This window comes from Bombina bombina, chromosome 4 (assembly GCF_027579735.1).
Source record: "Bombina bombina isolate aBomBom1 chromosome 4, aBomBom1.pri, whole genome shotgun sequence".
Taxonomy (NCBI): Eukaryota; Metazoa; Chordata; class Amphibia; order Anura; family Bombinatoridae; genus Bombina; species Bombina bombina.
The window spans coordinates 762,481,955-762,503,118 of NC_069502.1; the positions used below are offsets into that span (position 1 = coordinate 762,481,955).

Here is a 21,164-nt window from a genome sequence, read left to right on the forward strand (position 1 = left end):
ACACACTGTCAAGAGCTTTAAAGCACTTGTGTTTTGGAGTATTGTCAAGGTCAAGTTTTTCAAGGTAACCATTATTTAAAGACAGCTTCCACGTGTTGGTGGACCTCCCACCTACATCACTAATGGATCAAGGACCATTATTCCATCTGATCTAGAGTGCTATGACTACAGATCGGCAAACACTTTGCCCATACTAGCTTTTCTCACCTCTCTTAAAAAAAGGCAGAATTAGCTTTTTACAACTAGTATAGAATTATCTATATATTCAAAAAATGTAAACTACCAAGTGTATTTACCCAAAATACAACAAACAGCCTATATGTAAACCTCAGAACCCCGGCAAGTCAGATAAAAACTCAAATGGTTTATCCTCAGAAATTTTAATTTCACCCACCCACCTCCTCAGCAGCTCCTATGAGGGTACTCGCTCACCTCCTGGGTGAAGAAAGTGATAAAACTGTGCCCAGATAGCACTGCAGACTGTCCTTTTGCAAAAATAAGCCTGTCACAAAACCGGTGAGGGAGAGAGAAAAGGATACCAAAGAGAGGAACGGAGATTAACTCCAGAATGATATGCAGGCCAAAGCCGGTGAGTAAAAACACAAAAAAACACTGATTAATTTAATAAAATGTTCACCTTTGATTCCCCCTCTGTCTGCTACCCCAACCACATCCACAATGAGCTTATGCAGTTAGCAATTTTCTTAAAGAGATAGTGATGCCTTTCTTTTTTGAGAGGGGAAAAAAAGGAAACTAAAGACAAAACATAGTGAGCCGCTAAGAGGTATTATGGGAATGAATTAAGAGGGATTTTGAGTCTGAATTCCATTCCCAAAATTCTGGTGTTAAACACATAGGTAAATCGCTATGTGTAAAGGATGTAAACCCACAACTATGTAGTACCTATAATTGGAGAATGCTAGGGATAGTTCTTGGGCTGTGTTTAGTATCTGAGTCACTTACCTGGACTGAAGCACCCTTCTCCACTGTATCTTACCAGCTTGCTGAGGCCATTCTCCCTTTACAGAATGGTGATCCAGCAGAGAGCCTATAAAGTGCAAGTAAATATACTGCAGAGGATACTTGCAACCCCTGAAATCCCTCAGGTGGAGGCAAAGGGATGGGTCCCAGTGACGCGCTGAGGGCAATTATGGCAGAGAGATTTACCCGTGAGGGTACTAAAATGCCATAAATGAGGTATTTATTTACCCTGCTTCACTTAAAATATTGTAGAAATTATCCTGAACTCTTCCCTAAGCAAAGATGGAAAAGGGGTACTGGGTCTCATATCAGGTCTGAGCACCTCTCTCAATCTCTCTCCTTGGAAGCCAAGAACAAACTGAGTGGGGAGAGGAGGTGGGAGGGATAAAAGTTTGTGAGAGTTCTTGACCTCCTCCTAGTGGCAGGAAATACATCCCACATGTTATGGACATCTATAGACTCATAGAAAAGGAAGAATAATAAATGCCATCTATAGTAAAGGAATAATAATAAATGCAAGCTGAAAATCCCACAGTGAAGGTGGAACTGAATATACTTCCAAAAATGAAAGCCAACTGAAAAACCTCTATAATTGATGGATGAAGCAATTATATCTATGGTAGCATATTAAGAAATAAAAAAATCTTCCTGTTGACTCTTAACTATCCCAAAAGGATCTCTTAAAGGTTTAAAATTCCCTTGACAATTGGTTGATCCTGGGGGATAAATTGGTGTGGCATAAAGAGATGCATTTCTCATTGCAAAATTTGTTTGACTTTGAGAACTTGAATGTTGGCCACAGAGAGGGGAGAGGATTTATATCCAGCATTAAAAAAAGATTTTGGACAGTGTGTTAATTTGGACTAGTTGCCATATGTCCGAAAATGAACTGTTCCTCTAATTGTATGTGCTTTTCGATGAGTGACCTTTAAATCTTTTGAATTCATGTATTTTATTATATTTTAATAAATATTGTAAACACCTGATCCTGCATCTTGCCTATGGATTAATTGAAACACTCCTATATCTCAGAGATGGATTATAGCTCTGGAAGATGTGAGTATACAAATTACTTTAATCGTTTGATATCTTCCATACAGTGTTACACTATGAGATTTGGAGATTTGTTCTCTTTTCTCTTTGAGGACATCTTTGAAATTGCAGGAGAAGAATAGATTTCATATGGACTCGTGCTGTTCCACAATATAAGTATTCACTATTATCAGTGGTGGCATATGGTGGTTCACGTTCTATTTTTAATTTTGAACTTACATTAAAACAATGAAAAATGCCAGCCCATTTAGCACAAACAATCATATTCCTGAATTCTGTTTTGTAGCCAGAAATATATCTAAGCCAGGTATTGGCAGTCACTACCTCCTAAGCAAGATGTTCCACAATTTGATTGCTCTTACTGTGAAAGATTTAACAGCACTTCCGCCAACTCTATATATGTGCCTGGAATATATTTGTAAAAAGTTATATCACCTCAAGAGCTTTTGTTTTGTTGAATAAAAAGACCCAGTTTAGTTAAACTGAAACTCTCCTCAGTCTAAATCCTCCATTCCCCTTATTAGTTTTGTGGCCCTTCTCTGAACATTTTTCAAATTCTGCAATGCTCGTTTTTTAAAACAATAGTTCCATTTAAGACCTTAAAAAAAGAAATACGTATCCTTATATTTGGTACAAATATTCAAAAATATCAAGGTACTCTGAAAGCCCAGAACCATAACATAGAAACACATTAAAGGGCCACTAAACCCAAAATCTTTCTTTCATGATTCAGATAGAGAATACAAATTTAAACAACATTATAATTTACTTCTATTATTTATTGTGCTTAATTTTTTAGATATCCTTAGTTGAAGAAAAAGCAATGTACATGGGTGAGCCAATCACATAAGGCTTCTATGTGCAGCAACCAATCAGCAGCTACTACGCATATCTAGATATGCTTTTCAGCAAAGAATATCAAGAGAATAAAACAAATGAGATAATAGAAGTAAATTAGAAAGATGTTTAAAATTGCATTCTCTTTCTAAATCATGAAAGAAAAAATGTGGGTTTCCTGTCCCTTTAAATGCAGTATATTGATATACAAGATCAATAATAAGGATTATACAATAGCAAAACAACAACATTTAAAAAAAGTTCATAATAAAGAAAAAAAAATTAAACAGAAGGCAACATACAGAAACAGTTAAAGAATATGGTAATATGTTAAAGATAAGGATATGGAAGAAAACACACTCCTTTCTCTGTACTTTGATGCCAGTGTCATTCAGTATACATGCAACCCAAGATGATGTCAGACAGTGATGTCACCAAAGTCAAAAATAAAATTAAAGAAAAAAGGTGCCAAAATAATACCACAGTAGTAATAGTTTAACATGAAAAATTAAAGTAAATAGAACTGCTGGACTCCTTCTTAAAGGGCAAGTCCATGTTGGTCAGTACTACTAGAGTGAGGCAAGATAAATAATGAAGGCACAAGTAATGTTTTTTTAGCATTTGATAGGGATTTGATTTTGGATATTAGTATGTTTTGTCACATTAGTAATATAAAGCCTGCACTGTAATAAGACTGAAGTACAATTAGAATGATATTAATAAGTGCAGCTTTCAGGCTTTAATTCAATTATGTATATTTTATATAATGTAAGAAGTTACCATGTGGGGTTTTTTTTTTGGGGGGGGGTGTACAAAGACATTTGTAACTTGGTGTGTGGTGGCACATTATTCCGTATATAACTTGATGTGCAACAGAATCATTACACAACTAACATGAAGCAATAGAGTTTGTTATAATGTCACCAAGAGAGGTTGGCGCTAACAAAAGCTACTTAATGCCCACTGTTGAATCGTTATATCATATAAATAATGTTTATACAAAACCCAAATGGTAATGGTAAATGAATACAAGAATGTTTAAATAAATTATGATTTATTATACAAATCAACTTTTAAAAACCGGATGCATCCATTCACATTTCATAAATACATATCTCTTAGTTTGCAATGTAAGTGCATAAAATCATATAATACACATACTAAATAGTTTCTTGCAAATCAACACATTTCTTGCAAAACAATTATTATTTCCTTGCAAATTAAAAGTATAAAGTCTGTTAAAATGTCTCTCCTTGATAATGGCAATTCCTCCTTGTGGAATTGATACAAAAAAGAGGATTCTTTTTATCTTAGCAGTCTATATAGTATATCAATGTTCCTTCTTTTACTCACTGTGTATCCACAAAAGGTCTGTTTATGTTACATCATATGTTTTTTATCACGTGACTGATTTTAACTGGTCAGAAATCCAGCTTCTACGCGTTTCAGCCCTTGGGCCTTTATCAAGATAAAGATAAGATAAGATAAAGATATCTTGATAAAGGCCCAAGGGCTGAAACACGTAGAAGCTGCTGAAGGATTAATCTCTGTGTGTTCAATACATACAATTCAAACTGAAACTATCACCCAAAGGACAAATACTAATGTTAGCTAAGAATCTGGCAGGTATACCGAACCTCTGGGTACTTTATATCTCAAGTATTTACTATGAGGTCTTCATAAGTATAATTCCCAGTCACTTGCTACTAGCAAGGTCAGTAATGCTGCACAGATATTCTTGAGCTGCAAAAATGCTAGTTTGTTCTAAAAATCCACAATACCCCTAAAGAGGGATTCAAATTTATATACACTAACCGTCAGTGGTGGAATCGAAAAAAACGGAAGGATTTCTGGCCAGTTCAAATCAGTCACGTGATAAAAACCATATGACGTAACATCAACGGACCTTTTGTGGATACACAGTGAGTAAAAAAAGAAACATCGATACACTGCTAAGATAAAAAGAATCCTCTTTTTTTCCACAAGGAGGAATTGCCATTATCAAGGAGAGACATTTTAACAGACTTTATACTTTTAATTTGCAAGGAAATAATAATTGTTTTGCAAGAAATGTGTTGATTTGCAAGAAACTATTTAGTATGTGTATTATATGATTTTATGAACTTACATTGCAAACTAAGAGATATGTATTTATGAAATGTGAATGGATGCATCCGTTTTTTAAAAGTTTATTTGCCTAATAAATCATCCTTTTTTTTAAACATTCTTATATTCATTTACCATTTGGTTTTTGTATAAACATTATTTATATGATATAACGATTCAACAGTGGGCATTAAATCGCTTTTGTTAGCGCCAACCTCTCTTGGTGACATTGTATGCAAATGTATCTATCGGTTAGGAGATCCTTTAGATTTTTGAGGATTGAGCTTTTTATTCACATAGAAGGAACTAGGTATTTGTGTGAATAGCATTTGTTATACCTCGTGTTCTGCTTGGAAAAGTTTCACAGTTATATTCCTTTGGAAACCAGCAACATTGTAATGCTGAAAAACGCCAAGCCGGGTGATTATCACAGGGTAAAGAACACGGAAATTCACATTAACCACCCTGTGCTCTGTGAGTATAGCAATATCTTCATGTATGCTGAATGATTCAATTTCCTGGTTAAGAACTGAAAAATAGAAAAGAAAAACAAAGCTTATATTTAGAATTTCAGAGTATAATGTTCCTTTAAATATAAACAAATGTGTAGTTAAACAAATTTTACACAGTCATTCTCTCTCACAGATCTTATACACTTTTTGCAAACGTATTGTTGCATCATTGTTATACTTGCTGTTTCTATAAAACTATGTAAAAACGTTTATAATTGTATGTCACTATTCTTATGTCTTCTTGTGAAATATAAAACTGCTGATAGACCAGCAACCGGAGATGAGAGACAAGATCTAATTTCTGTGCTGGAACTCAAAGGTTCAAAACACCCTAAGCAGTAAAGATTTTTCTTTAATATAATAGGCAATTATTAGAGCTCATACAGAAATAGCCAAAACTTGCAGACTGACTTGGAACTCAGGTAGCGCTATTGAATCATTTATATAAAGTTCTTGGTATGAGTAGCCGAAACTGATTTGCTGCAGGTGGCTAATGACATTTTTATGTAGAACACATCTTTTAAAGAAACTGGATACGTTAAATAGCAAAAACAAAATAACGAAAATTACTTTTTTCTGCATTCTATACATTTTCTTCCTGTATTTATGATTCATTTGCAGTTATTTCTACAAACTAAAGGTATTTTTTAAAACTACCGAGTCTGCTGAAAAAACGCAACATATGTATTAGGTGGACAAATTGAAAATCAGCTTAAAGGACCAGTCAACACATTAGATTTGCATAATCAACAAATGCAAGATAACAAGACAATGCAATAGCACTTAGTCTGAACTTCAAATGAGTAGTAGATTTTTTTATAACAAATTTCAAAGTTATGTATATTTCCACTCCCCTTGTACCATGTGATAGCAATCAGCCAATCACAAATGCATATACGTATAGCCTGTGAATTCTTGCACATGCTCAGTAGGATCTGGTGACTCAAAAATTGTAAATATAAAAGACTGTGCACATTTTTTTTAATGGAAGTAAATTGGAAAGTTGTTTAAAATTACATGCTGTATCTGAATCATGAAAATTTAATTTAACCTGAGTGTCCCTTTAAGCACATTGGCATGTAAAGGTTCTGCAATAAAATGGTTAAAGTTCCTTTTCTGCAACATATATAAAAATCCCCAAGTCTTATTCTGTAGAGGGATAAAGGTCCGCTGTCAAGTAGTAGGTCTACTGGCCAAAGCTGGGGAATACCCAATAGGAAAGTGGTCCGTAGCTTGGCAAAGCAAACCTTTATAAAGGGCCTTTAAACTTTTAACTTTACCACACGTGCAACATCAATTATCAATGTTCACAGTATCATGGGAATGAGTATCTCAGACTTTTCAAAGAGTATAAATAGCCTTGAACATAAGAATGATAGTATGTGTGAGGATATTTAGGTGGAAATGTCTCTAAATGATGTATATGCTTTCTCCTGTTATAACTTAAAGGACCAGTCAACACAGTAGATTTGCATAATCAACAAATGCAAGATAACAAGACAATGCAATAGCACTTAGTCTGAACTTCAAATGAATAGAAGATTTTTTTTTCTGACAATTTTAAAAGTTATGTCTATTTCCACTCCCCCTGTACCATGTGACAGCCATCAGCCAATCACAAATGCATACACGTACCATGTGACAACCATCAGCCAATCACAAATGCATACACCCTTATTCTTGCACATGCTCAGTAGGAGCTGGTGACTCAAAAAGTTTAAATATAAAAAGACTGTGTACTTTTTTTAATGGAAGTAAATTGGAAAGTGGTTTAAAATTGCATGTTTTAGCTGAATAATTAAAGTTTAATTTTGACTTGAGTATCCCTTTAACACATTCCCAAATGCGGTTTACATAAAAGCATTTGTAGTTTTGTTAAGATCTACAGGTTCAAAAAGTGTAATTGTAAGAACAAAGTACAAAGCCTGAAGAAGATAACCATTCCTTAAAGAGACTGTCAAGTCAAAATTAAACTTTCATGATTCAGATCGGGCGATTTTAAACAACTTTCCAATTTACTTTTATCATCAAATTAGCTTGTATTCTTTGTTGAAACCTAAACCTAGGTAGGCTCATATGCTAATTTCTAAGCCCTTGAAGGCCGCCTCTTCTTTTAGTGCATTGCAACAGTTTTTCACAGCTTGACAGCGCTAGGTTCATGTTATTTTAAACAAAGATTTATATTTCCTGCGCTGGGCAGTATAAGCTTGCTAAGCCAAAGGTACCCCCTCAGGATCCCTAAAAGGTCAAGTGAAATGAAGATATGCAGGAATAGAAAGTGCTTATAAAGCAAATACCAAATAAAGAGTAGTATAAAATTAGTGTACATCTGTTTTATAAGAAATATAATAATAAGGGACTATAAATTATTAAGTCTAGTGGAAAGTATATGTTGACATCAGGGCAAAAGAATCCCCTTTTCTTCATAAATGGAAAGAGTCCACAGCTACATTTATTACTTTTGGGAATTCAGAATCTGGCCACCAGGAGGAGGCAAAGACACCCCAGCCATCTCCCACTTCCCTCATCCTCCAGCCATTCTTTGCCTTTCATCACAGGAGGAAGATTCGAAGTAGTCTCTTATGGAGGGTAGTACTCTTCGTTATGGGACTGGAGTTTTAAAGGGACAGTCTAGACAAAATTAAACTTTCTCTTGTAAGGTGTATTCAGTCCACGGGTTCATCCATTACTTGTGGGATATTCTCGTTCCCAACAGGAAGTTGCAAGAGGACACCCACAGCAGAGCTGTCTATATAGCTCCTCCCCTAACTGCCACCCCCAGTCATTCTCTTGCAACTCTCGACAAGAAAGGAAGTATCAAGAGATATGTGGTGACTTAGTGTAGTTTTACCTTCAATCAAGAGTTTGTTAGTTTTACTCTCAGGCAGAAATTAGAAGAAGACTAATTTCTCTGCGGCTGACTTCTTGGAGATTGAACGCTTGATTTTATCAAAACGTGGTTTCTCCGATTCGGTCATTGATACCTTAATTCAGGCTCGATAGCCTGTCACCAGGAAAATCTATCATAAGATATGGTGTAGATATCTTCATTGGTGTGAATCCAAGGGTTACTCATGGAGTAAAGTCAGGATTCCTAGGATATTATCCTTTCTCCAAGAAGGATTGGAGAAGGGATTGTCAGCTAGTTCCTTAAAGGGACAGATTTCTGCTCTGTCTATTCTTCTGCACAAGCGTCTGGCAGATGTTCCAGACGTTCAGGCGTTTTGTCAGGCTTTAGTTAGAATCAAGCCTGTGTTTAAACCTGTTGCTCCGCCATGGAGTTTAAATTTAGTTCTTAAAGTTCTTCAAGGGGTTCCGTTTGAACTTCTGCATTCCATAGATATCAAGCTTTTATCTTGGAAAGTTCTGTTTTTGGTAGCTATCTCTTCGGCTCAAAGAGTTTCAGAGTTATCTGCCTTACAGTGTGATTCCCCTTATCTGATCTTCCATGCAGATAAGGTAGTTTTGCGTACCAAACCTGGGTTTCTTCCTAAGGTGGTATCTAATAAGAATATCAATCAGGAGATTGTTGTTCCATCACTGTGTCCTAATCCTTCTTCAAAGAAGGAACGTCTATTACACAATCTTGATGTGGTTCGTGCTTTAAAGTTTTATTTACAAGCTACTAAGGATTTTCGTCAAACATCTGCATTGTTTGTTGTCTACTCTGGACAGAGGAGAGGCCAAAAGGCTTTGGCATCTTCTCTTTCTTTTTGGCTGAGAAGCATAATCCGTTTAGCTTATGAGACTGCCTCCTGAAAGAATTACAGCTCATTCCACTAGAGCGGTAGCTTCCACATGGGCTTTTAAAAATGAGGCCTCTGTTGAACAGATTTGTAAGGTGGCAACTTGGTCTTCGCTTCATACTTTTTCTAAATTCTACAAATTTGATACTTTTGCTTCCTCGGAGGCTATTTTTGGGAGAAAGGTCTTGCAGGCAGTGGTGCCTTCCATTTAAGTTCCTGCCTTGTCCTTCCCTTCATCCGTGTCCTAAAGCTTTGGTATCGGTATCCCACAAGTAATGGATGAACCCGTGGACTGGATACACCTTACAAGAGAAAACAAAATTTATGCTTACCTGATAAATTTCTCTCTCTTGTGGTGTATCCAGTCCACGGCCCGCCCTGTCACTTTAAGGCAGGTGTTTTTAATTTTTAAACTACAGTCACCACTGCACCCTATAGTTTCTCCTTTTTTCTTGCTTGTCTTCGGTCGAATGACTGGGGGTGGCAGTTAGGGGAGGAGCTATATAGACAGCTCTGCTGTGGGTGTCCTCTTGCAACTTCCTGTTGGGAAGGAGATTATCCCACAAGTAATGGATGAACCCGTGGACTGGATACACCACAAGAGAAAGAAATTTATCAGGTAAGTATAAATTTTGTTTTCATGGTTCAGCAAGGGCATGCAATTTTAAACAACTTTCCAATTTACTTTTATCAGTAAATTTGCTTTGTTCCCTTGGTGGTATTTTTGAAAAGCTGGTAGGCTCAAACTGATTTCTAAAACTGTTGAAAACCACCTCAGAGAATTTTGAAAGTTTTTCACAGTTGGAAAGTACTAATTCATGTGTGTCATATAGATAACATTGTGCTCACTCTCGTGGAGTCATTTAGGAGTCTGCATTGATTGGCTAAACTGCATGTCTGTCAAATGCACTGATATAAGGGGGCAGTCTACAGAGGCTTAGATACAACATAATCACAGAGGTAATATGTGTATTAATATAACAGTGTTGGTTATGCAAAACTTGGGAATGGGTAATAAAGGGATTATCTATCTTTTTAAACCATAACATTTTTGGAGTAGACTGTCCCTTTAAGTAATCCTGTCAGCCTCTCAGTGAGAGCATGGACGAAAGTTAGAGTCCGGAGATGCAGGGAGAGTCTTTCTGCGAACCCATCCCGACTCATATTAACAGCTCCACATGCAGTAAGCATTGTCGAGTTTCGCTGCCAGCTTTCTTCTCTCAAGTCCATAGCAGAGGTAAGGCTACTATCTGTCACACTTGAAAGGCCGTGTTCCTGTTCCACGGTGTAGATTCCGGTAAGATTGTTTCATTTTACTTTTGTTATGATTGTATAGTACTACCAATGTTTTCCCGAGAGGCTCTCACCTTGCGGGATTAACTATAATCAGGGTCTCAGTGAGGCTCCTTTCGTATCTTGGAATCAAGGGTTAATATCTCCTGAGGGGGTTATTGAATGGGGGGGTAATCATGTTTGTTATGTGATTCGACTTGCGTATGTGTAGTATTACTTAGGCTCATGGCTTGTGGAACATAACTGCCTTTGGAAGTAACGCGGCCCTTATGATTGAGCGCGCTTTTTCTGGACTGCACTGTGTACCTGGTGACCGGGAGTAGTCACGTTTTTGGATCTCCATTTCCGCATTCCTGACCTTGTGGCGACAGAAGAATTCTGGTCCGCCGGTGTCTGGTTTATAGGAGGTGGTGAGTGCCCCAGCCGTTGTGGGTGTCAGGTGCTGTTTACATTTTTTTATTTGGTCTACTTTCTTTGTATTCTGTATCCCTGTAATGGAGGATTCTGATACTGTGGAGACAGACGTCTCTGCGTCAGATTCTGTTTCTGGTGAAGAATATGAATTGGCCCGGGTAATACATGCCCCGCAGGTATGTTCCAAATGCCGTTTTAGAGCGCTCAATTCCTCGAGATCGGGGAATCAAGGTGCCGCTGAGCCGTTCGCCTCTGGGGGTCCGGTTCCCAGAGTGGCGCGTTCCCAATCCACAAACACTTACTACGCATGCAGGTAACCCAGATTTTGCTTATCCTTCTCTGGAAGGTGGCTTGTTCCCTCCGGCGAAGGTATGCTGTGCCTTCCGTTATAGACTGGCGCGCATTAGTGTCCTACTGAGGCATGTTTTGGCATTGTTGGAGGATCCCATACCTAATAGATATGGGGATTCTCAGTCTTCATCTTCGAAAGACTGTCAGGCTTAGGTATAGGAGGATGAAGTAATGTTCTTATAGCCTTGTTTATGAGTATCCTTTCCAGTTCTGAGTTGGAAGAATAGGATCCCGGTCCTGCGGGTGTGTCTGTTCTTCTTGGGCGATAACCTACGGGTTGCCTTATCTTTTATTTTAATCCGGTGAGGATGATTTTTATTTTGTGCTCATATTTATGCTTTTCCTTCGTGAATGTTTCTGGATATTTATGCTTTTCCTTCGTGAATGTTTCTGGATACGATTTTATTTTTTTGATCGCTCAGTTTACTTCTACGGAAGTTGTTTGGTGAGAGGACATGTTAGTCCTATGTTTGTCTGCTGTTTATTCCCCATCTCTGGGGTTGACTATTTATGGCCTTGACAGTATCGGCCCTTTTCAGTTTCAGGCTGGTCCTGATTGGGTTCGGATCCTTCTGTTCTTGTGGCCTGTTTTAGACAAGTGGCGCCTATTGTGCCTGGCTGGTCCGGTTAGGGCGCCAAGTTCCTCATTTGTAAAATGTTCAGCTAAGAATTTTGAGAGGACCTGAGGGTACACGAGGCATGGGGGATTGGTTCAGTCCTTGTTAGCCTTTCTAGCTGGTCGACTGGGACTTGGTGAAGTTCCACTGCGACACACTCTTTTGTTCCGTTATTTTGTCGGGATTTTGAGTGTTTCCTTCCCCGCGTGGGTTGGAAGTTTGTAGGAGGCTCCTTGGAATTGTCCTTTTTCTGGACCTGATCCTTTTGAGGTCGGCTTCTAGACTTTGTCCGTTCTCCTTAGCCATTGGCCACCTTATGGGGGTAGCAAGGTAGCCTTGTGCTTGGAGAAATAGTCATCTGATGATTATACTCTTTAAGGAGGGCCATGTGGCTATTCCCACTCTAGGGAGTTTGTCGTTTTCCCTATAAGGGACGTTGGGCTGTGTTGTCTACTTCCCTAAGCTTCGCTTATGGTTTTTTTCTAATGAGGTTTGGATGCTCTGCATTCTTTTTCCTTGGGTGTGGTCCTCTAGTTCCATACTCTGAGGCAATATAGAGACTAGACTTTTTTTCTACTCACTCTTCGGGTGACTTGTCCTCTATGTTCTTCCTTGGTCTTTAGAGTCTTGGCGTGTCACTGTTGTGCCCTAGCTCCTTTTTGGAGTGTTGGACTTCTGCAAGGGGTGTTCTTTTCCTTTTGGGATGGGATCTACGAGTGAGTCTTGTCCCGTTCTCTGGGGTAGTCTGGTTATTCCCCTGTGAGGTCTGCTTCTGCAGATGGGGTAGTTGTGTTCCCTGGGCTGTTCAATTCTGGGGCTCGGACCTTTAGATTTTGTTTTGGATCTATCTGGATGTCCGGAAACTTATAATCCTATGGCTGGTTCGGGGCAATCCATTTTTCCAGGGACCTTAGATTATGGCCTACGGACTGGCCAAATTATGCTGGGTCTTCATAGTGATCAACTGCATTTTGCTATGTTCATCTCTTTTGAAGGAGCTCTTTGGGCTCTCAAGTTTGGTTGGGGTGGCCGAGTTCTCCCCATTACGTCCTTCCCTGGGGGTTGGTGAGTGGGGTCCTTTCTGTTCCCCTGTTTTTCAGACCTGATTGTCGCCTGGGCTGGTTCGGTGTAGAGCAGGATCTGAGATCTGTTGTACATCCTCGGGTCATTTGAGGTTCGGTGAGCCTCTTTGAGGTTCTGTGATCCTCCTTGTTTAAGATGTTGAGAAGGACTGGCGGCTTTTGGATAGCCTGTGATGTGCCCATTGTTTAGTGGATGTTTTTGCAGTCTGATGATTAGGGTTTGATATCTTTTTCAGCTGCTCTTATTTGCCTGCAAGTATTTTATTTCTGAGTCATCCTGGTATGACTGGGGCATGTGGTATTGTCCCAGGTGTTCGCTTATCTGGGGTTGCTGCACGTATTCTAACCAAGTAAGATTGTCTGTTTAAGTAAAGTAGTTAGCTAACCAAGGTAGTTAGGCAAACAAGGGTTTGGAATAACCAAAGGGAAAACAGAATTTATGTTTACCTGATAAATGTCTTTCTCCTACGGTGTGTCCGGTCCACGGCTTCATCCTTACTTGTGGGATATTCTCTTCCCCTACAGGAAATGGCAAAGAGAGCACACAGCAAGAGCTGTCCATATAGCCCCCCCTCTGGCTCCGCCCCCCCTGTCATTCGACCGATGGTTAGGAGAAAAAGGAGAAACTATAGGGTGCTGTGGTGACTGTAGTGTACAGAAATAAAAATTTTAAACCTGACTAAAAGCCAGGGCGGGCCGTGGACCGGACACATCGTAGGAGAAAGAAATTTATCAGGTAAACATAAATTCTGTTTTCTCCTACATTGGTGTGTCCGGTCCACGGCTTCATCCTTACTTGTGGGAACCAATACCAAAGCTTTAGGACACGGATGAAGGGAGGGAACAAGTCAGGTTACCTAAACGGAAGGCACCACGGCTTGCAAAACCTTTCTCCCAAAAACAGCCTCCGAAGAAGCATAAGTATCGAATTTGTAAAATTTGGCAAAAGTATGCAGAGAAGACCAAGTCGCTGCCTTACAGATCTGATCAACAGAAGCCTCGTTCTTGAAGGCCCATGTGGAAGCCACAGCTCTAGTAGAGAGAGCTGTAATTCGTTCAGGAGGCTGCCGTCCGGCAGTCTCATAAGCCAATCGGATGATGCTTTTCAGCCAAAAAGAAAGAGAGGTAGCAGTAGCTTTCTGCCCTCTCCTCTTACCAGAATAAACGACAAACAAGGATGATGTCTGTCTGAAATCCTTTGTTGCTTCTAAATAGAATTTTAAAGCACGGACCACATCTAGGTTGTGTAACAAACGTTCCTTCTTCGACACTGGATTCGGACACAGAGAAGGAACAACTATTTCCTGGTTAATAGTCCTGTTGGAAACCCCCTTTGGAAGAAAACCAGGCTTGGTACGTAAAACTACCTTATCTGTATGGAATACCAGATAGGGAGAAGTACACTGCAAAGCAGACAATTCAGAAACTCTTCTAGCAGAAGAAATAGCAACCAAAAACAGAACTTTCCAAGATAGTAACTTAATATCTATGGAATGCATGGGTTCAAACGGAACCCCCTGAAGAACTGAAAGAACTAAATTTAGACTCCAAGGAGGAGTCATAGGTCTGTAGACAAGCTTGATTCTAACTAACGCCTGTACAAACGCCTGTACATCTGGCACGGCTGCCAGACGTTTGTGTAACAAAACAGACAGAGCAGATATCTGTCCTTTTAAAGAACTAGCTGACAAACCTTTATCCAAACCCTCTTGGAGAAAGGAAAGAATCCTAGGAATTTTAATTTTACTCCAAGAGAATCCCTTGGATTCACACCAACGGATATATTTTTGCCATATCTTATGGTAAATTTTCCTAGTTACAGGTTTTCTGGCTTGAACCAGAGTATCTATAACTGAATCTGAAAACCCACGCTTAGATAGAATCAAGCGTTCAATTTCCAAGCAGTCAGTTGCAGAGAGACTAGATTTGGATGTTCGAATGGACCTTGTACTAGAAGATCCTGTCTCAAAGGTAGCTTCCATGGTGGAGCCGATGACATATTCACCAGGTCTGCATACCAGGTCCTGCGTGGCCATGCAGGAGCTATTAGAATCACCAAGGCCTTCTCCTGTTTGATCCTGGCTACAAGCCTGGGAAGGAGAGGGAACGGTGGAAACACATAAGCTAGATTGAACGACCAAGGCGCCACTAATGCATCCACTAGTGTCGCCCTGGGATCCCTGGATCTGGACCCGTATCGAGAAACCTTGAAGTTCTGACGAGACGCCATCAGATCCATATCTGGAGTGCCCCATAGTTGAGTTAACTGGGCAAAGACCTCCGGGTGGAGTTCCCACTCCCCCGGATGGAAAGTCTGACGACTCAAATAATCCGCCTCCCAGTTGTCTACTCCTGGGATGTGGATTGCAGATAGGTGGCAGGAGAGATCCTCCGCCCATTTGATGATCTTGGATACCTCTCTCATCGCCAAGGAACTCTTTGTTCCCCCCTGATGATTGATGTACGCTACAGTCGTCATGTTGTCCGACTGAAATCTTATGAATCTGGCCTTCGCTAGGTGAGGCCAGGCCAGGAGCGCATTGAATATCGCTCTCAGTTCCAAAATGTTTATCGGGAGGAGAGACTCTTCCCGAGACCATAGACCCTGAGCTTTCTGGGAGTCCCAGATCGCACCCCAGCCTAAGAGACTGGCGTCGGTCGTGACGATGACCCACTCTGGTCTGCGGAAACTCATTCCCTGAGACAGGTGATCCTGAGTCAACCACCAGCGGAGTGAGTCTCTGGTTACCTGGTCTACTTGAATCTGGGGAGACAAGTCTGCATAATCCCCATTCCACTGTTTGAACATGCACAGTTGTAATGGTCTTAGATGAATTCGAGCAAAAGGAACCACGTCCATTGCTGCAACCATTAATCCTATTACCTCCATGCACTGAGCTATGGAAGGCTGAGGAATAGATTGAAGAACTTGACAAGCGTTTAGAAGCTTTAATTTTCTGACCTCTGTCAGAAAAATCTTCATTTCTACAGAATCTATTATTGTTCCCAGAAAAGGAACCCTTGTGGACGGGGACAGGGAACTCTTTTCTACGTTCACCTTCCACCCGTGAGACCTGAGAAAGGCTAACACAATGTCTGTATGAGCCCTTGTTTTGGAAAGGGACGACGCTTGGATTAGAATGTCGTCTAGGTAAGGTGCTACAGCAATGCCCCTCGGTCTTAGAACCGCTAGAAGGGACCCTAGCACCTTTGTGAAAATTCTGGGAGCAGTGGCTAAACCGAATGGAAGAGCCACGAACTGGTAATGTTTGTCCAGAAAGGCGAACCTTAGGAACTGATGATGATCTTTGTGGATAGGGATATGCAGGTACGCATCCTTTAAGTCCACGGTAGTCATATATTGACCCTACTGGATTGTTGGTAAAATCGTCCGAATGGTTTCCATTTTGAATGATGGAACTCTGAGGAATTTGTTTAGAATTTTTAAATCCAGAATTGGCCTGAAAGTTCCCTCTTTTTTGGGAACTACAAACAGGTTTGAGTAAAAACCCAGACCTTGTTCCGCTGTTGGAACTGGGTGTATCACTCCCATCTTTAATAGGTCTCCTACGCAATGTAAGAATGCCTGTCTCTTTATCTGGTCTGAAGATAAGCGAGACATGTGTAACCTTCCCCTTGGAGGAAGTTCCTTGAATTCTAGAAGATACCCCTGAGAGACTATTTCTAGTGCCCAGGGATCCGGAACATCTCTTGCCCAAGAGATCGGTCCCGGATCAGGGGCTACCCCTTCATGCTGTCTTGGTAGCAGCCGCAGGCTTCTTGGCCTGTTTACCCTTGTTCCAGCCTTGCATTGGTTTCCATGCTGGTTTAGGCTGGGAAGTGTTACCCTCTTGTCTAGAGGCTGCAGAGTTAGGAGACGGTCCGTTCCTGAAATTGCAAAAGGAACGAAAATTAGATTTGTTCTTAGCCTTGAAAGGCCTATCCTGTGGGAGGGCATGGCCCTTTCCCCCAGTGATGTCCGAAATAAACTCCTTCAATTCTGGCCCGAAAAGGGTCTTACCTTTGAAAGGAATATTAAGCAATTTTGTTTTGGACGACACATCTGCCGACCAAGATTTTAGCAAAAGCGCTCTGCGCGCCACTATTGCAAAACCTGAATTTTTCGCCGCTAATTTAGCCAATTGAAAAGCGGCATCCGAAATAAAGGAATTAGCCAACTTTAGTGCGTGAATTCTGTCCATGACTTCATCATATGGCGTCTCCTTTTGGAGCGAATTTTCTAGTTCCTCGAACCAAAAAGACGCCGCAGTGGTGACAGGAATAATGCACGAAATTGGTTGGAGGAGGAAACCTTGCTGAACAAATATCTTTTTAAGCAATCCTTCCAATTTTTTATCCATAGGACCTTTGAAAGCGCAACTGTCCTCAATAGGAATAGTTGTGCGCTTGGCCAACGTTGAAACTGCCCCCTCAACCTTAGGGACCGTTTGCCATGCGTCCCTTCTGGGGTCGACAATGGGGAACATTTTCTTAAATATAGGAGGTGGAACAAAAGGTATACCTGGCTTTTCCCACTCCTTAGTCACTATGTCCGCCACCCTCTTGGGTATCGGAAAGGCATCAGCGTGAACAGGGATCTCTAAGAATTTGTCCATTTTGCACAACTTCTCTGGAATCACCAAAGAGTCACAATCATCAAGAGTAGTTAGCACCTCCTTAAGCAGGGCGCGGAGATGTTCTAACTTAAATTTAAATGCCACGATATCAGGTTCTGCCTGCTGAGAAACTTTTCCTGAATCAGAAATTTCTCCCTCAGACAGACCCTCCCTCACTGCCAATTCAGACTGATGTGAGGGTATAACAGATAAATTATCGTCAGCGCCCACTTGCTCATCCTCTGTATTTAAAACTGAGCAATCACGCTTTCTGGGAAATGCTGGCAGTTTGGATAAAAGATTTGCTATAGAATTATCCATTACTGCAGTTAATTGCTGCATAGTAACAAGCATTGGCGCGCTAGATGTACTAGGTATCGCCTGCGCGGGCAAAACTGGTGTTGACACAGAAGGAGAGGATGATGAGCTATCCCCACTACCTTCATTTGAAGAATCATCTTGGGCAACCTTATTAAATGTGACAGTACTGTCCTTACTTTGTTTGGACGCCATGGCACAATTTGAACATACATTTAAAGGGGGAACCACCGTGGCCTCCATACACACAGAACATATGCTATCTGAAGGTACAGACATGTTAGACAGATTTTGGCAGGCTATTAATGCAATAAAAACGTTTTTAAACAAAACCGTTACTGTCTCTTTAAATAATAAAAAGAGCACACTTTATTTCTGAATGTTTGAAAAACTATGAAGGAAATATCCGATCTTTACAAAATTTACACCCCAGTGTCTTAATGCTTTGAAAGTATTGCACACCAAATTTCAAGTCTCTAACCCCTCAAACCGGAGCTAATAGTTCAATTTACCGGTTTAAATACAGTCCCTGCCACAGACTTGCTGCGGCTTTTACCTTCCTTGGGGGTTATTCACCACAGAAATAAGCCTTCCTGAGTCTGTTTTTTTAGCCACAGGACCCTCTCACATGAAGCTGCATGCACTGCCTCTAGAAGTAACTGTGCAACTGAGGCGCGAAAATGAGGCCTCCTCCCTCTGCATACCAGAGTGAAGGGGCCTTCCTGACTAGATTAGGCGTCTAAACAACTGCCAGGCGTAATAAAAACGTTCCCAAAAGTGTTTCAAAGTCACAAAACACTCCAAATGTTATATAAATATGATATAAATCAATCGATGTAGCCCACAATAGTGTCAACCAGCATAGAGCCCATTTATAAGCCTTCATTCTGTTATGAGTCTAAGAAAACGGCTTACCGATCCCATAAGGGAAAACTGACAGTCTTCTAGCATTACTATGTCTTGTTAGAAAAGAGACTAGTCATACCTGGAGCAGAAAAGTCTGCAAACTGTTCCCCCCAACTGAAGTTCTCTGGTTTCAACAGTCCTGCGTGGGAACAGCAATGGATTTTAGTTACTGGTGCTAAAATCATACTCCTCTTTTAACAGAACTCTTCATCACTTTCTGTTGTAGAGTAAATAGTACAAACCGGCACTATTTTAAAATAACAAACTCTTGATAGAAGAAATAAAAACTACAACTAACACCACATACTCTTTACCATCCCCGTGGAGATGCTACTTGTTCAGAGCGGCAAAGAGAATGACTGGGGGGCGGAGCCAGAGGGGGGGCTATATGGACAGCTCTTGCTGTGTGCTCTCTTTGCCATTTCCTGTAGGGGAAGAGAATATCCCACAAGTAAGGATGAAGCCGTGGACCGGACACACCAATGTAGGAGAAATATAATTAGTTAATAATTTTAGGTTAAACCTTTTAGTAGGAATGTGTGAGAATCTCATTCAGTGTACAGCTTGCCATATGTTTGCATCACTGGAGCAGCCACTTCAGTGATTATATGTTTGTGGCAAGCGTGAACATATTGTTTTTTTAGAAACTCGTAATCCACAGCTAGTTGATTAGATGAGTATGGTTAACTGAACTTTATTTCTCCTTTCAGCTTTGCCTCTGAATGGGAGGCTTTCATCTACCATGAAAGATGATTGACTGAAGCACTTTCCATTTGGGCCAGTGCAACGGGGTAATTTCCCAGAACTTAAGACCCTAACAATTACATCAGGTTATTGAATGTAGCTGTACACCAATGACTTATGTTATGTGGGAGGCACCCTGGACACTACAGAAGTACATAGGCCTCCAGACATGTTAGGCTATTTTTTTTTATTTATTTTTTTAAAGAAAAAAAGGGAAAGTGAGGCTTTACTACTTATAAATTTGTTTCTACCGATAGCTTACATTATATATTGGTTATCCTTTGTTCTTATACCAAATGTTTGTTAGATGTTATACTGCACAATTAATTATGGTTATATATTTTTTCAGACATGTCTAAAGTTCAGGTTCTGAACATGTTTTTTTATTGTTTTACTCTTAGGTTTTTTGGTTTGTTTTTTTGGTTTCTTAGGTTTCTATATTTTTTTGAATATTGTGGTCAAATGGTTTATTGCAGATTTCCAGGCAGACTATAGGTCCCAAGAGACACAACTTTTTGCACTTCCCTTCTCACCTGACAGAATAATATACCAAACCACCTTTAGATCCCATGTCACATGACCTAATCATCCTCTTGCATAATGTGAGAGGCCTTAACACGGTTGTTAAACGAAAGATAGCACTCAACCAATACACTAAACTGAAAGAGAAAATAATATTCCTCCAGGAGACAAATTTCACGCACAACCTGATCCAGAGATTTTTGCACAGACAATTTCCTACCCACTTTCACTCCACCACAGACCAGAAAAAGAGAGGAGTCTCGATACTCATACACTCCTCCTTACAATTTGAGACAGAGGAATTCTAAGAGATCCTGAGGGGAGATTTCTCATTGTTAGGGGACGCATACAGGACACAAAGGTCACCTTGTGTAATATATATGCGCCAAATGAAGGTCAACACTCCTCCTTCCAATCTATTTCTCATCAGCTGACACAATGGTCTCATACTAGAATAATACTTGCAGGGGACTTAAACATCAATATTACCACCCCGGCAGTTAGAGAAGACATTAAACCCACTCACAAGCAACTCAATAGTAAAATCAATAAGAGGGTCCCTTTCTGAACATAACCTACTTGACACATGGGAAACATTATATGGCACAACAACAGAACATACATATTACTCACATGCCCATAACACTTATACAAGATTGGATTACATCTGGATAAGTCAAATTTTGATCCCGAATATTGTTAATTCCAATATCCACTCATGTATCTGGTCAGATCACTCAATAGTCCAATTGACAATGACGGGCATACTCAACCTCCAACAATAAAAATCATGGACATTTGACCCATCCATCTTAAAAAAAATCACATATCTATAAGGCTGTAGGGGATCTCATGGAGGAATATTGGCTCTTCAATAAAAACACTACAGTTAACCCTTTTAACTCATGGGCTGCGCATAAACCTTTCATCAGGGGACTACTGATAAAATTAAAATCCAAGATATTCAAATTAGCAAACAAGAATATTGACCAACTCCACCGGGACATTATGATCCTAGAGGATCAATACAAATGTACACAATCTAACACAATATTTAGAACTCTCC

General features: G+C 40.0%; 1 protein-coding gene across 1 annotated transcript in view; it reads right to left on the bottom strand.

The window, feature by feature from the left end:
• Positions 1-21,164, bottom strand: part of B3GALNT2 (beta-1,3-N-acetylgalactosaminyltransferase 2) — a 453,609-nt gene that overhangs the window by 129,300 nt on the left and 303,145 nt on the right. Inside the window, exon 4 of the mRNA XM_053711078.1 lies at positions 5,316-5,506. Coding sequence (XP_053567053.1) covers positions 5,316-5,506 — 191 coding nt within the window. The remainder of the gene's footprint in view (positions 1-5,315; positions 5,507-21,164) is intronic.